This window comes from Muntiacus reevesi, chromosome 2 (genome assembly GCF_963930625.1).
Source record: "Muntiacus reevesi chromosome 2, mMunRee1.1, whole genome shotgun sequence".
NCBI lineage: Eukaryota > Metazoa > Chordata > Mammalia > Artiodactyla > Cervidae > Muntiacus > Muntiacus reevesi.
In genome coordinates this window covers 73,159,106-73,175,381 of record NC_089250.1, presented here as the reverse complement: position 1 = coordinate 73,175,381, position 16,276 = coordinate 73,159,106, and the positions used below count along the sequence as shown (strand labels likewise).

At 51.1% G+C, this 16,276-nt stretch overlaps 1 protein-coding gene across 2 annotated transcripts; it reads right to left on the bottom strand.

The window, feature by feature from the left end:
- Window positions 1-798: 798 nt before the first annotated feature.
- On the bottom strand, window positions 799-15,463 carry SLC2A10 (solute carrier family 2 member 10). 2 transcript variants are annotated; one of them, XR_010661497.1, is made up of 6 exons: window positions 15,384-15,463; window positions 6,805-8,073; window positions 6,123-6,245; window positions 3,882-4,017; window positions 3,160-3,362; window positions 799-875 (listed from the first exon to the last, which is right to left on the bottom strand). XR_010661497.1 is itself a non-coding variant. In XM_065922115.1 (5 exons), the coding sequence occupies exons 1-5, from the start codon at window positions 15,385-15,387 to the stop codon at window positions 3,284-3,286; spliced, it is 1,611 nt and encodes a 536-aa protein (XP_065778187.1). In that variant the 5' UTR covers window positions 15,388-15,463; the 3' UTR covers window positions 1,612-3,283. The 2 variants fall into 2 exon arrangements, 1 of the variants encoding a protein (XP_065778187.1); XM_065922115.1 differs by lacking the exon at window positions 799-875 and having other exon boundaries at window positions 1,612-3,362.
- Window positions 15,464-16,276: the final 813 nt, after the last annotated feature.

The following is a 16,276-nucleotide window of genomic DNA, read 5'->3' as shown; positions in this document are numbered from 1 at the left end:
AGTGGAGCAGGAGGCTCCTGGAGTGGCAGGTACAGGGACCCAGAGAGGCCACACTGAGGTATCATCCAAGAGGATGCTAGAACTGGACAGGGTCAGTCATCTTCCTTGTAAGCTTGGTTTCCTTATCCATAAAGGAGAAATGGAGATTCTCCTCCCAAGTCTGATGACCCATGACCTCAGGCATGGACTGTGATTGGTTTCACATCTTGTCCCATGAATGAGTGGCCCCTTGAAGCAGCAGGGAGATAGTGGGTGGACGTGCACAGCCTTCTCCTCTGCTGGAGGTCCCGTCCCCCCACCCCTTCAGTCCTCCTTGAAGGACACTTGCTGTGGGGACCTTGCTCTTGTCTCCGTGGTGCCAGGCCGACACTGCCGATGCTCCTCTCCAGGAGGGTCTGATGAGAGAGTAACTAAGGCACCCTGTCTCTTTCTTGGTGCTTGAGACTTCCTTGATTGTTTCACTCCAGTGCTACATCAACCAAAGACTGGGAAGCACAGTGCCCATGGCATCGGAAATGATTGTCGGTGGTTCACAAACAGGAAAATGTGCTGAATCACACCACTGCTCTCTCAGCCCAGACACAGCCTCAGGATGGTGCTACTATGTCATGAACCCCTCTCTCACTGGAGCCCCCTTTTTCAGCACAGAGGAGGCCTTAAGTTCAGAGCCATCAGTTGATGACAGTATTGCAAGAGAATCAAATCCAGTCATGCCATTCCAAAAAGTCAAAGTTCTCCAGTGACTCCTTGGAACACTTAGAAGAAAGTCAGGAACACTTCTGTTTTCTGGAAGCTACTTCATGATCTGACCCCTGCTGACCTCTTCCTCATCTTCTGCCATCACTCTATCCTTCACACACTCCTCCTTGGCATTCCTCCAAGATGGAATCTCGGTCTTACTTCAGTGCCTTTGCACATGCAATACATCCCCTGCCTGATCGATGAGTTTATGACCCTGATCAAAACAGAGGAGAACCCACCCTAAGACTGGAAAGGTATCCCTACTTAGGCTGACAGGAAAGGAGAACTGAGAAGGTCTGGGGGCTCCTGCAGAGAAAATTAGGTCTGAAGAAGCCAAAACAGGAGCTGTAAGCAATGGTGGCCAGGTAAATGCTGCTAGTGGACTGATAATAACTGCTCTCAAGGGGGAAAAGAATGTATGTAAATTTTACTGGGATAACGGATGTACTGTTGCACAAAACTGGCAAATTTACAAATAATAATAAACACTTTATTGTAAATACTCTTCATTGTAAATTCCATCTAGCCAACTAATTCTCTCAGACATGTTTTCATTGATTTTCCTGTCAAACTCTGGATTCCAAAACCAACTGTCACTGCAATTTAGCCATGATTTCACAAAATTAGACCACGAAGAAATGCTTGACAGCAACACGACTCAGTAAGGAAGGTGCCCACATCACTGAAGCATGCGTGTAGTTGTGACATGAATGCTGGGTGAAATTTCTGTTCACGTTAGTGAGCGAGATGGAAGTAAAACAAGGAAGATGTGTGTCCAGACTCCTTCACTGGTGACATGAGTCACCTGTTGGCTGAATTGGATAATAATCCCCTCCATTTTTTTGTGCCATTCACAATGTATCAACTGCAGACGGGAGAAATTGTTAAGTTTAATTTACATTATTAACATTTCATCCATCACATTGTTGAGACTGGAAAATCAACAAAACAATACCTCAAGCCCCGATCTATCATGTTCCTCAGTCTCTCTGATGCAAAGACACTCCCCGTGGACATCTCAGGTGACCAACATGACATCACTGAATGCAGAATCGGCAAGGGGTGGGCCGTGCCCCTTCCCCATGCTCCTCTTGGGATACAATAGCTGTACATCACCTTAAGAGCACAGACGAAAGCAAAATGCAGTAAAATAAGGAAGTGATGCGCTTAGAGTATACATCACCTTGTTTTTTAAGATAATTTACATAAGTATAAATTTAAATAATTTAATTTTTTAGCAACTGCGCTTAATAATGAGCTTGCAAAAGTCTGAAAATTTAACAACCAGCTTTCACAAGCCAGCATAAGCCAGCTTCAGTGCCCTAAAGGAAGTATCGAGAAATGAGAGGAGAGGAGGACTCGGGAGGGGCCAGAGTCCTGTGGGGTGGAGCTATTCGCTCTGTCTCCATTTGACTCAACCCTTTTGGCCTGGGGTGACCCTTTTACAATGTCCCAAAAGTGGGGACCTAGGTATTGAGGGTAAAGAGAAACCCCATCCATCCTGACCAGCTGAATGGGACTAGTTGAAGACGCTCCTGATGGGAGACAGAAGTTAAATACACCCCTGGGGGAAAGTCAACTCCTTTCTACAGATGTGGAAACTGAGGCTTGAGGGAATTGTTACTTATTCAAGGTCAGTAGCTGCCAAGAGGTGTAGGCCACACCGACAACCGGGTTTGTTAGCTTTCAGACCTATCTCCTTTCTGCAAAGTCCTCATGTGCCATCCTGGAAACTGCTCTTGGAGCGCATGACCTGCACTGTGATGGTCCTTGGATTTCAGGGCACACAACTCTGGAATTCTTCACCTTTCCCCTAATTAAAACTTATCTCCCCTAAAGGGATGACTAGCAACTTGAAAGCAGGGCCCATGCTGATTATCCATGGTAGTGCCAGCATTTAAAATTCTGACTCATTGGCTTATGAAGAGATCTTAGGAACCGCCTGGTTCAGATCCCCCATTGTATACACAAGGGAAGCTGAGGCCCCCAGTCAGACAGCAAGAACAGCTGCAGTCAGGGCTAGAACTCGAGCCTCCTATCAACCATCTGAGTCGCTGGTGAATGACAAGTATTCTGGGCAAGGGAATTGGAGGGGTTGAACATAATGAGATCTGAGTACCAAAAAGCAGGTGTTCCCCCCCCAAAAGTCCCAGCCAGATGGAGAAAGAGAGCAGATAATATGGTATCCTTTGCTGGATTTAGGGGTGATCCCAGGAGTGACTTCCTGCTTGAGAAAGCCCACGGAACAATAGAGTCACAGTGAGATGCTCTCATCATTTCATTACTGCAGAGATGTGCAGAGTCAGTGGAGAAACCGAGGCAAAGAGGCAGAGCCTCAGGAACCCTCTGAACCTGAGACTCAAAATGAAGACTGTGCAGCTCTCAGACTTTGAACCCTTTTGCCCCAGCAAAACAGACCTCTTCTGGAGCAAGGGCGAGTCTTGAAGGACCATCTAGCCCTTGTGTTCCAGGGCCCAGGCAAGCAGGAAGCTGAAGACTGTCTGTTAAAGCCATGGTTCCAGCATCTTCTGGATGGACCCCCTCAGGAGGCTGCGGAGACCTCGATACGACTATATTGGATGCCAGCCGAACTCTGCCTGTGGCCAAAGCTCAGGGGGAACCTGCAGCACAGAGAGCGGAGGTTGGCAGGGCCTGGTGGCCTTCCCCAGGGTTGATGGGAGTGGACCATGCCTGGGGTCCCCATCCCATCCCCACCCCCACTCCTACCTGACCCTTCCTGCTTTCTGCCTTAATGTGCATTTCCAGCTTCCGAACGGCCCAGCTGTTCCCCCTGGTCTTCCTGGGTCCACCTGTGCCCCCTACAGCCAGATCTCCCCATCACAGCCAGACTGACCCTCCTAAGCACAAAGACTAGCTCCTGTCACCCCTGCTGGGAAGTGACATCACGCCCAACCGGCCTCTCCCACATCACCACCCTCCAGTCCCATTTTCCCATCCCACTCAAGGAGAAGAGCTCGTATACAAAGATAGGACAAAAGTCATTGTGTCCAGGCAGTAAAAACAACAGGAAGAGAAGAAAAACACTCTTCTGCAAAGGCAAAGTGTAAGGACTAAATCCCGAAGCCAAGTGCTCCAGTCTGAGATTGCTCATCCCCCTTGACCAGCCCTGACCACCTTACCATCTCTTCTGGAATTGCTGGTCTATGTCTGCCAACGACTGGCCTTTTGTTTCCGGGACAAATAAATAGATGAAGCCCAGGCCGAAGACAGCAGTCAGTCCGTACAGCAGGAAGGTCCAGGACAAGCCAATGGCACCTGGGAATGATGGGGTGGGAATGTGGGCGGAGCTTAGCCTGGGCCAACTGGTTGACCAGTGTTCCAGGTGGAACACTTAAAATCAGTTTACCTGGAGCAGATTCTCCATGTGGTAGATTTGCAGAATGACCAACATGCTGTCAGACAAAAGTACCATAAAGCAGGAGGAGGACTGGCTGTCCCAGAGGCAGGCAAAGGGCCAGGGCCCATATCCACAAAGTGTCTGGGACTGAACCTGTGTCTCCTGCATTGACAGGCGGATTCTTTACCTCTGAGCCACCTGGGAAGCTTGACCACCACTTAATCCTTATACTAGCAGAGACAGAGTGTTGGGCTGGGAGAAGGAGGGCTGTGTTCTAGTCTTCTGACTACCTGGCTAGACTTGGGAAGGACGTATTTCCCAATCTGCGAGATGGGGATGATAGGGTATGAAACAATTCTAAGAAGCCCTTCCTCCCCTTGCTTCTTTCCTCCCCTCTCTCCCTTCCTTCCTCTCTTATCTCTCATTCATTCCACATAAAAGAAATGCTTGAAAACAGGCACCAGTGAGAAATTTGAATTCCCAAAGACTGGGTGTGGGAGACAGGCAAGGTGGACGGGTTCTTCCACCAGCATTTCCCACAGCCCCCAAAGGCCCCTCCTTTGAAGGGGAAACACTTGGCTGCAGGAAGTGCGAAAATAACTAAACTCTCAGAACTGTGCCTTGGGCCCGCAGGGAAGGAGCCCCACCCACCTGGGCCCTGAGGACCCCTGGTCTTGGGTCATTAGTATCCTCTGCACCTCAGACACCCTCTCCCTAGTGTTCTGGGCCCATATAATTCCCACCCCACCCCACCAGCACCCAGACTGGGTTTGAATGCTAGCTAGGAAGAGGAGGTGTCATTCAAACCAGATCTGAGTAGAGCTTCCTGCTGGCAGGCGGGCACGAGCCAGATTAAGCTGGTTTAGAATGAAAAGGAAAGGTTGTGGCTCCTGCTGGTCTCAGACACATTCTCTCCAGGGGTAGGGGTGGGTGGGGGAGTGAACCTTCCCCTCTTCTCCGGCCTGGAGGATTTTACAGCATGTCTGAGAGTTCTGGATGTTGTCAGGCACTTCTGTGGAGCTTCTGCACAAAATTTTATTTGGGGAATTGTTCTGCTGCTGCAAATAGTAAAAAAAAAAAAAAAAAAAAAAAAAAAATACACACTCCTCTGCTGTCGAGTGGAAACTTTTAGTTACTAGGGGAGAATGGACTTGTCTTGATGGGGACAGGGAGCAAAGCCCCACACTCAGGGCTCCCAATCTCTGTACCCTGTACCTGGAGAACAAACTCCTGGTTTGAGAACAAACTCCTCCCTCCGCCCCCCCCCACCCCAATCAGGGATGGCTTCCTGGGCCAAGGAGAAATGGATGCTTCAGCTCTATCCTCCCTTCAGCCTCAACTTCCAGGTTGTCAATAAAGCCAATCCCCCCCACCCGTCCACTGACAACTGATGGGGTCTGGAATGAAGTAGAAACTTCACAGGTCGTATCTTCTGTTGTCTTTGTCTCTCAACCCCTCTCATTCTTTCAATAGCACCTCAGTTTTCCTTCGGGGAACCCTCCCCCAACTCTCAGTCCATGCCGTGGGTGTCTATCACCCCACCTTGTTCAAACTGGGTATGTGGCCCAAGGCCTGGGCGTCAGCATATTGCAGCCTTCCAGTGACGGTTCAGTGATGGGCATGTGATCTTGCTGGGCCAATGAGAGTCAGCCCCAGGACATGAGTTAGAGCCATTGGAAAAAGCAGGCTCTCCTTCCCAGGGGCTGCCAAGATGAAGAGCCCCGCTTGTGGTCATCTTTGCAGCCCCGCAGTCGGTCTGCCCAAGAATGAAGCTCACAGCGCGGGAGGCAGAGCCAAGAGAGTAAGCGGGCCCACAGTTTTGTTGAAGCTTCTGGATCAGTTATGGTTAAAGACAGTTACCCTCGTCTTTTCATGACTTAAGACAAAAACTTTACCTTTTGCTCACAAACTGTTTTGCATGGGGTTTTCTGTCACTTATACCCAGATGACATAGAAGCCTGGGCTCTGTTTGGAGGCAGTTGTTTCCAGATTTTGGGCCAGGGAATTAGGTCAGAGGACTCACCGATGAGGTCGAGGAAGGAGATGCTGATGAAGAGGTTGGCGGCCCAGTTGAAGCTGTTGCAGAAGGCAAAGGCCCTCCCTCGGATCTCCACGGGGTAAATCTCACTGAGGACAAGCCAGGTCACTAGGAGAGGAGGGCAGAGAGGATGCCTAGTAGCCGGGACCCAGGGCCCGGCACCCACGGTCCAGCAGGCAGCCCCCCAACAATGGGACTCAGTGCAGGGTCAGGCCCCTGACACCCATTTCTCTCTGCTGTTTCCCCCACATGGCCGTAAGATTCCCTTCAGAAGGACCAGCAACCTGGGTTTGCACAGGAAACTGAAGGGTTTCCTGGGACCCCAGACTTTCAGAGTCCTAGGCAAATTGGGATGCTTGGTCACCCTATTTATTAAATTCCTTTCCAGTCAACCCTTCTGAGTGAGCTATCCAGCGGCACATTCTGGCTTTATGAAGCTTAGAAGATTTGGGGTCTTCATAAGAAAGAAACCATGACAGACACATATTAGGCTCCTGCCCTCGGAAGAAGTAGCTTCAAAGAAGCAAGGAGCCCTGGAGTCTGAGCTCATTGTTCTCACGGTCAAGCCACCTCTGGTCCCTCTGAGACCCTGATGAGTTCAGTCCCCAGGCTTTCCGCTAGGAGGGGTAGAAGGCTTCCAGGTTACCTGCAGAAGACTCCCACTTACCGGGTCCAAAGCCAATGGAGAAGGCGCTCGTAAAGACCATCATGCAGACCAGCGCGGTCCAGTGAAGCAGGGCGTGCTCGGAGGCGGTAGAAAGGCCTCCAGGGGGAGTGAGGCTTAGGGCTGTAGGGTCCTCGGCTCCGGGAGGAGGCCCGGTCCTCGCAGAGGTTGACAAGACTGGCCGCCCCGGGCTCTGGTCGGTCGTGGGCGGCAGAGGTGGAGCCAAGCCCCTGGGCAGGCTGGGGTCTCCAGGGAGCCCCGACAGCCTGGTGGCGTTGGGCACGGCCAGGCAGGCTGGGCCCGAGCGCAGGGGCACAGCAAAGCTGACGAGGCCGAGGCCGCTGACCGACAGGGCCATGAGCGCACAGCCGGCGAGCAGCAGCGCCCTGCGGCCGGCTCGATCCACCAGCCCCATGGCCGTCAGGGTAGCCGCCACCTTCACCGCACCGAGCCCCACGGAGGCCAGCACAGCCGAGGAGCCTCCCCGGAAGCCGACCGACCGGAAGATGGTGGAGGCGTAGGCGAGCACGTTGGGCTGCCCGGTCAGCTGCTGGAAAAGCACCAGCCCCAGCCCCACGACGGTCCGGCCCCGCATGTTATCCCTGGCCCTGAAGAGGTCCACAAAGGCGTATCTCGGCCTCCCGGGGTCCAGCTTCGTGGCCTCGCTTCCCTGCAGCGGGATGAGGTCCTTGCGGGCTGCAGCCCCGGCTGTACCAGCGGGGAGGAAGAGGAGGCTGAGAGACTGCAGGAGAGCGGGCGCAGCGGCCCAGCCAAACATATGCCTCCATCCCCTGGGGGTGCCAGCCAGCGCGTAGTTGAGCGCGTAGGAGAGCAGGACGCCCACGGTGATGCCTGCCTCGTAGAGGGACACCAACACTCCCCGCTGCCGTGGGCCCGCCAGCTCGGACACGTGGATGCAGCAGGCCATGGAGGAGAGGGAGATGGCAAAGCCAGCCACCGAGCGGCCCAGGAGCAGCCAGGCCAGGGAGCCGGCCAGGCCCAGGCTCAGGCTGCCTGCCAACAGCACCAAGTTGCTCCCGAGGATGGCTTGCTTCCGGCCATAGCGGTCGATGAGGCAGCCACCTACCAGAGAGGCGAGGAGAGCCCCCAGAAGCAGGCTGCCCACCAGAAGCTCCTGCTGCGAGCAGCTCAGCCCGAAATCAAGCTGCAGCGGCAGCAGGGCACCCGATATGACTGCCAGTTCATAGCCAAAAGTCAGGCCACCCAGTAAGGACACCGAGGCACACAGGGGCAGGAGGAGTGAAGGTCGGCCTGAAAAACAAAAGTGACAGGGCGGGTTCAGAATGTTTCCATGTCAGAGCATCCAACCGTCCATCCGTCTGTCCCATCAAACCCCCTCTCCACCTGCCCAGCCCTCCATCTCTCCATCTATTCACTCATCTATTCGTTTATATGTCCATCTATTCATTTATTCATCCATCTATCCATATACCTACACATGCTTGTATGCAGGCACCCACTTCTTCCTTCATCCACTTCTTTCTTCATCCATCTCTCCCTCATCCTTCCATCCATCTACCCATCATCCATCCATCCACTCCTTCCTTCATCCATCCATTCCATCTGTTCATCCAGCTATTGATCAATTTACCCATCCCTTCATCATCCACTCCTCCATCCATCCACCTGCTTCATCCACCACATATTCTTCCATTCATTGGTCCATTCGTCTAACCCTTAATTCACCCAAATATCTATCCATTTATCAATCCATCTATCCAAAAATATATTCATCCACCCATTGTTGTATTCTATTTGCTACTTACCCAGACACACACACACCCATCCAATCATTCATCCATCCAATCATTCAAAAAATTATCTGGCATAATTTTTTATGCCAGTAGGCTGTGTTCTTGGGACTGACGATACAGTGGTATTTTCAAGGACCTGACATTCTAGTAGAAAAAGGCAGATAATAAACGAATAGGTGATAGGTGTCATTTAAAAAAAAAAGAGCAGGTAATGCTAGGAAAGATTGAAGACAGGGAGAGAAGGGGATGACAGAGGATGAGATGGCTGAATGGCATCACTGACTCGATGGACACGAGTTTGAGTAAGCTCCAGGAGCTGGTGATGGACAGAGGGGCCTGGCGTGCTGCACACCATGGGGTCGCAAAGAGTTGGACATGACTGAGAGACTGGGCTGAGCTGAAAGGGGATTGAGAACGATGGAGGGGTTCTGTTTTAAATAGGGTAGCCAGGCAGCTAAGGCATCTCTGAAGAGGGAATACTTGAGCAGAGATCTGAATGAAGGGAGGGTGAAAATCATGTCAAGTATGGGAGAAGAACATTCTAGACAAGGGAACAGCAGAAACAAAGGCTCTGAAGCTGGACAGTTTGGGGCATGTTTGAAAAATAACTATTAAAAGCTAGTACTCCTATGGTATTAAGTACCAGGCTCTGTTTTAAGGGCTTTACATGTATTTACTCATTTAATTCTTACAACAACCTTAAAATCTACTATTCTTAGCATCATCCTCCAAGGCACAGAGAGGTGAAGAAACTTCTTCATGGTCACACAGCAAGTAAGTGGCAAAGTTGATGTGACTAGAGAGTTCAGGCTTTTAATCATGGCCTATTGAGCAAGGAGGCCGGAGTGGCTGGAGATCAGTAGGTGAGAGTAATCGGCGATGAGGTAGGAGGGGTAGGCAGGGGCCAGATCAGGAGGACAGTGATGCATTTCACTCTCAGTGGATTCTAGGCACTTTTTTTTTTTTTAAATCGAACTCTTAAAATGTGGCCAGTGTAATTGAAGAACTGCGGTTTTAATTTTATTTAATTTTAATTAAGTGTGAAAATAGCCACATGTGGCCAGCAGCTACTGTACTGGCAGAGCAGCTAAACAGGTTGCTCTTACTTTTTAATTCACATATTTAAACAAATATTTCTGGAAGCATCTAGAGTAATCCAGACATATCTGTCTCACCCACCCCCTACCCTGGACCTGACAAGAGCATTCATAACATTGTAGTCAGATTTATGGAGTATTTGCTCTGGACCAGGCACTGCTTTGAGCCCTTTTAGTGGACTAACTCATTTAATTCTCACCACAACTTTATGAGGTGGGCTTTTGTATTATTTATGAAGAAGTAAACTGATCACCCGGCTTCTCAGGTGGTGTTAATGGTAAAGAATCTGCCTGCCAATGCGGGAGATGCAAGACACCTGGGTTTGATTGGGAAGGTCCCTTGGAGAAGTGAATGACAACCCACCCCAGTATTCTTGCCTGGAGAATCCCCATGGACAGAAGAGCCTAGCGGGCTACAGTCCATGGGGTCACAAACAGTAGGACACCGCTGAGCAACTGAGCACACACATATAAACCGATTATCAGAGACACGAAATGACTTGCCTAAGATGAAGAGTATTAAAAATCTAGCATTCTATTCATACTAGATCAAACAAGTAGAATCAAAATGTCATAATTTTTTTAATTAGGCAAAAAATCATAAGTTTTGTCAGAGAAGGCAATGGCAACCCACTCCAGTACTCTTGCCTGGAAAATCCCATGGATGGAGGAGACTGGTAAGCTGCAGTCCATGGGGTCGCTTAGAGTTTGACACAACTGAGCGACTTCACTTTCACTTTCATGCATTGGAGAAGGAAATGGCAACCCACTCCAGTGTTCTTGCCTGGAGAATCCCAGGGATGGTGGAGCCTGATGGGCTGCTGTCTATGGGGTCGCAGAGAGTCGGACACGACTGAAGTGACTTAGCAGCAGCAGCAGCTTGTTGAGATTCAAAGCCTGGTGGTCTGGTTCCACAATCTGTACCCTCAGCCACTCCAGTATAAAACCTTGACAGAATAAAATTTCACTCTGTTTTCTCACTTCTGCCTCACCCCATCTATGTTAGGCAATTTTTGTGCAGGGGTGGGGAGAGGACTTTCATTGGTGGAGGAATCACCTCTCCTCCCCAGCTCATTTTTCTCCCCATCACCTCTGCCCCCCAGGAAACAACCCCCTACCATTCCCTGGCTGGCCTAGTCCTTCCTCTTCATGACCATCAACCAACACCGTGGGGGGAGGATGCTGCCCAGGTCCTGCCCCTTGTCACCCCCTTCTGCCCCACCTCCCTCAGTTTCTAGAGTTCACTGCCAGAAGAGAAGTTTCGTCCAGGCCATGTGAGGCAATCCCGTGAAAACACAGAACTTCTCTGCCATGTCCTGGGTTCTTCTGGAGGTGAATGGGAACCCAGCCAAAGGACCCAGGGGCAAAGTTGACTGTCCACAGGTTCCACCGGAAAATGCAGAAGGACAGACTCAGGTCTCAGTGGCAAGAGCAGAACAGCAACAATAAAGGAAGATCAAACAGTAATAACAACAAGTGTCACTGACAGTGTCTCCTCTCTGCAAAGACTTCAGGTGCCTTCTCTCAATTCACCTTGGTGACAACTCTAGGTGGTACTGCTGCGATTACCCCCATTTGACAGATGGGAAAACTAAGGCTCAGAAACTAAGTGTTCTGTGAGAAACAAAGTGTTCCCACAGCTGGGAAGCAACAGGATCAGGACTCAAACGCTGTCCCATCTGACTCCCAAACCCACGTATTTAAGCTTTCCAAGGCTCCTACCACCTGCTCTATTAAGTTAACTCATGAGCATGACCTCCCAGTCCCTGCACAAGCTGGTGGCCCCAGCCCACCTCCTTAGCCACCTCTCCTCTCCACCCCTATCCCCACCCCTCCGACACACCCTGCAAACACTTGTTCCTAGCACACACCATAGAGTTTCATGCTGTTCTGCCCTCTACATGAACTGGTCCCTCTCTTCCCGACCTGTGTTCCCCAAATACTCACTCATCCTCTTCAGCCCCAGTCCACCTCCCTGAGGGGCTCCAGAAATACACATCTGTGATTTGGCCTCAGGCCCCCATGCTCCGTGGGGAGCTGCCTTCGCCTCTCCTGTCTTCATCTCTCAATCTCTGGATCTGGGTAGACTTGACCTCCCCGCCTCCACCCCCCCATCACCCAGCTCAAGACATTGTGTCCGTGACCCAGGTCTGACTAGCTAGCAGGTTCTCCGGCCTTGGGCAGTGGTGAATGCCACATGGCTGAACCTGAGCCAGTGAGAGACAGTCCAGCCCAGGGTGGTTGCTTATTTGGGTTTCTGAGCTGGTAGTTTACCTGCCTGGAGCAGCTGGGGGTCATCTTTCCCTAGCAGGGAATCCTGACTACACTGCCCGAGCTCCTAGATCCAACCATGCCTGAAGCCGTAGATGTTTTCAGAGACCAATAAATAAGTACCTTTTTAGTTTTTTTCTGATTAAGCTAGTTTGACGGAGACTCTAATTCCTGTACATCTTCCTCAACTTTCTAAGTCATATTTTTCACTTCCAGCCAATTCTTCTTTCTTCTGCATTTGCTCACACCAAGTAATTGTGAAATCGATGTGTTTTCCTTATTAAACGGGACATGATGAGAACATAGACTTACTGTCTCTGTGTCTCTAGGCCCCAGCCCCACCCTGAAACCTAAGATGGGCCGATTAAAGGTTCTACTGAGTGAATGAAAGATTGAGTCAGGATCCAGGGCAGTATCTCCACGTCTCATTCCAAGGACTGTGTCAGATACATTTGAACTTAATCTAATGCTCTAGAGCAGCCAGAGAGACCATATGATAACCCAAGTCAGGCCACATCATTCTGCTCAGAGTCCTCCAAGGCTCCTCTTTCACTGTGAAAAAAGTCAAAGTCCTAACAGTGACCTTCAAAGCCCTATAGGACCTGCCTCCTCTCACTGAACTCCTGGCACACCAGCCTCCTTGCAGTGCCTCCTCACTCCAAACCCGTCTCAAGTCAAAGCTTTTTACCAGGTCTCACCTCTGCTGGGAAAGCCCTTTCTCTCCATTTCAGTGACCCCAACCCTGCTTCGCTCTGCCTCCTGCTCAGCATCACCTTTTCATGAGGCCTTCCCTGATGCTCTCCTTAAAACTGCAAGCTCCCATGGCATCCAGCCCTTCGTATTCCACTTTCCTGCTTGTTTTCCTCCATGGTACTTTTCATCATCTGAAATAACTATACATTTAACATATTTGGGGGGCTCAACAACCAGAATGTCAACCCTAAAGGGACAGGAGTTCTTTGTGCGTTCTCAGTTGTCTCCTGATGCTGGGGACAGTTCCTGGCATACAGTAGACATTCTGTAACTGTAAATACTGGTTGAGTAAACACATGATTGAATAAATTAGTGAATTCAGGACATAGGGAATCCAGACAGAAAGGATTTGGGCTCTTGAGCATCTTGCTGGTCTGGAAGTGGCGACGGACAGGAAGTGGAGTAAATCCTGGCCTCCAAACTATGACGACCCAGCCTGAGTTTAGGTACTGGATGGTTCAGCAGGTAAACGATCTGCCTGTCATCGAGGAGATACAAGAGACCTGGGTCTGATCCCTGGGTCGGGAAGACCCCCTGGGGGAGGCAACCCACTCCAGTATTCTTGCCTGGGAAATCCCATGGACAGAGGAGCCTGGTGGGCTACAGTCCATGGGGTTGCAAAAGAGTCGGTCACGACTGAGCGACTAAACAACTCCCTTTCTATGGATTGTCTGTCTAAATATAATATGTGAAACTGGCTCACCCTGGATGAAGTCCCCCAGTTCCTGAAGGCAGAGCTTCCCAGGGGAGAGAATCAAGGGGCAGGTGGAGAGGAAAAAGCCAGGTCATGGCTGCACACTTCACCAGCCGCAAGTCCCAGGGCACCTTCGGTGGGTGACGCTAGAGCAGCATCTCACCCAGAGGCACAATGTATTGGATCCCTTCCCAACCAGAGACCTGCCATGGCTTCCCTTGAAACTCCAGGGAAAAGCCAGGAGTGAAACTGACCCATGCAAATATCTTCACCCAGACGGCTGGCTTCCAAGTGTCCCAACAACAGGTGATATAAGTGGGACTGCTGTTGATACTATAGCCAGCTCACCTCCTTTCCAGAAGCCATACCTCTAGCAGCTGCCTTAATTCCTACATTAACCCTGTGTCACAGACACTGGTGCTGTTCCCATTTTACAGATGAAGCAACTGAGGCACAGAGAAGTAAAGATGTTTGCCTAGGGTTGAGAGTTTGACCAACTTAAATAGCATATTAAAAAGCAGAGACATTACTTTGCCAATAAAGGTCCATCTAGTCAAGGCTATGGTTTTTCCAGTGGTCATGTATGGATGTGAGAGTTGGACTGTGAAGAAAGCTGAGCGCTGAAAAATTGATACTTTTGAACTGTGGTGTCGGAGAAGACTCTTGAGAGTCCCTTGGACTTCAAGGAGATCCAACCAGTCCATCCTGAAGGAGATCAGTCCTGAGTGTTCATTGGAAGGACTGATGTTGAAGCTGAAACTCCAGTACTTTGGCCACCTCATGCGAAGAGCTGACTCATTGGAAAAGACCCTGATGCTGGGAGGGATTGGGGGCAGGAGGAGAAGGGGACGACAGAGGATGAGATGGCTGGATGGCACCACTGACTTGATGGGCATGAGTTTGAGTAAACTCCGGGAGTTGGTGATGGACAGGGAGGCCTGGCGTGCTGTGATTTATGGGGTCGCAAAGAGTAGGACACGACTGAGTGACTGAACTGAACTGAACCAAGAGTTTATCAAGTCATAGAGCATATTCTGAACTTGAGTAGTCTGATTCCAGAGTCCCAATGTTGGGTGAGATTTAAAAAATAAAATCTCACGTTAACAGATCATTTACCATGTACAAGTGATATATGGAGTATTTAAGTTCATATTCTCATGTCATTCACATGACTTCCCTGTGATGGGGTATTTCCTGGTGACTGTTTTGGAGATGCAAAAACTAAAGTGAGAGAAGTTAACTACCCTGTCCTAGATCAGGATGCACCTGGGAAATGGGAGAATGAGGGCTGGAACCGCCCCCCTACCCGTCTTTCTGACACCCAAATCTACATACAGGTTCACTGAGTCCCCAACCCCTAAACCAATGTCTACCAGGTAGTAGGTGGATCAATGATTGACCTTTTGAGGCTTCTGAATCCAGAGAGAAAAACACAAACCTTAGTCCCTGGAGCAACAAAGTTTCCTAACCGTCCCACCTCCCCAAACCCCACCACCCACCCCCGCCCCCACTCTCCTCTATCTTCCCCTCCACTGAGCATCTGACAGCAGAGGTTTTTGTCTGTTTTGTGTAGGGCAGCATCCCAAGCCTAGAACAGTGCCTGGAGAAAAGTGCTCAGCGAATCTATGAATGAATTTGCTCCTTTCGGAGCCTCTTCTTCCTCTGCAGGATAGGAACAATTTCACTCACTCATGGGACGCTGCAAGGCTTCAAGAGGTCGGGAGAGGGTAGGGCCCCGGAATAAGCTCCTGGTATCAAGTTAAGGAGCCCTCTCAGGTCACTTTTTTTCTGGGCAGAAAGGAACGTGGAAGGAAGTGGGCCCAAGTCCCTTCCCAGCCCCCAGCCAAGGCCTGCTGTCCCGGCGGCCACCCGAGTGGGCGGTATCTGGTCTGGGCGCGGCAGCGGCGGGCAGAGGCTGAGCGCGCAAGGATGGGGTCGCGGGGCTTCCCTCCCCGAAGCGCCCCTCTGCCCGCAGCGCCGATCGCGACTTACCCATGGCGACCAGTGCTCCGGAGGAGAGCTGGGGGCGCTGGGGGACTGGGCGTGCATCTCCCCCGCCGAGTCCCCGCCTCGGCAGCCGCAGCCGGACAAACTTTCCGGCCCGCCTCCGTCCCTCCCTACCCGCCTGCGCTCCTGCAGCGCCGCCGCCACGTCGGCCAGCTCAGGGCCCCTGTGCTGGGGGCGGGGGACGGCGGTGCGCTCGGGACGCCGCCAGTCTCGCCCGGCCCGGCTGGGAACCCACCCACCGTCATCCCGGTTGCGGGTGGGGAGCCCACAATTTGTCCTCCTAGAGGAAAGGAGTTCGAATCACTGCGGTCCACGCTAGTTTGGCCTCTCCAGCATCCACCCTGACACACACACCCACTTCAGCCGCTCAAGCTCTCACGGATTTATCTTCCATTCATTGAACACTTAGGTTTGGACACCTCCCACCTGCCCTCAGGCACTCTCCTACGTCTTGAGTATGGGCTGGGAGAACCAGAAAGACAGTTCGTTCTGTTCCTGTGGAGTTTACTTTCTGGTGTGGGAAGCAGAAAGATAAATAGCCAAAAGAACCAGAGAAACACCTGGCCATAAAGGCCAGGCAGAGAATTAAGCTGGGGTGCTGGGTTAGCCAGCCACTGGTGGCTGCTTTAGCTAGGGGTGGGGAGGGGATTTTTTTGAACTGAAATCTCCGGTTCCAGACAGAAGGGAGACCAAAGGCAAAGGCCCTGCAGGGAGGAGCTTGTGCCGTCAGAGTGTCTGGAGCAGAGGGGGAGATAGGGTCCAAGGTGCATGCACGCATGCGTGCTAAGTTGCTTCAGTCTGTATCCGACTCTTCATCACCCTATGGACTGTAGCCCGCCAGGCTCCTCTGTCCATGGGGATTGTCCAGGTAAGAATAC

Excerpts from the sequence above, each read along its gene's own strand:
- SLC2A10 (XM_065922115.1), bottom strand. Across the intron at positions 6,246-6,804 it reads CTCCATTGGCTTTGGACCCG|TGACCTGGCTTGTCCTCAGT; the intron begins GTAAGTGGGAGT and ends CTCCTCTCCTAG. Across the intron at positions 3,363-3,881 it reads CAGCAATTCCAGAAGAGATG|GTTCCCCCTGAGCTTTGGCC; the intron begins GTAAGGTGGTCA and ends TCTGTGCTGCAG.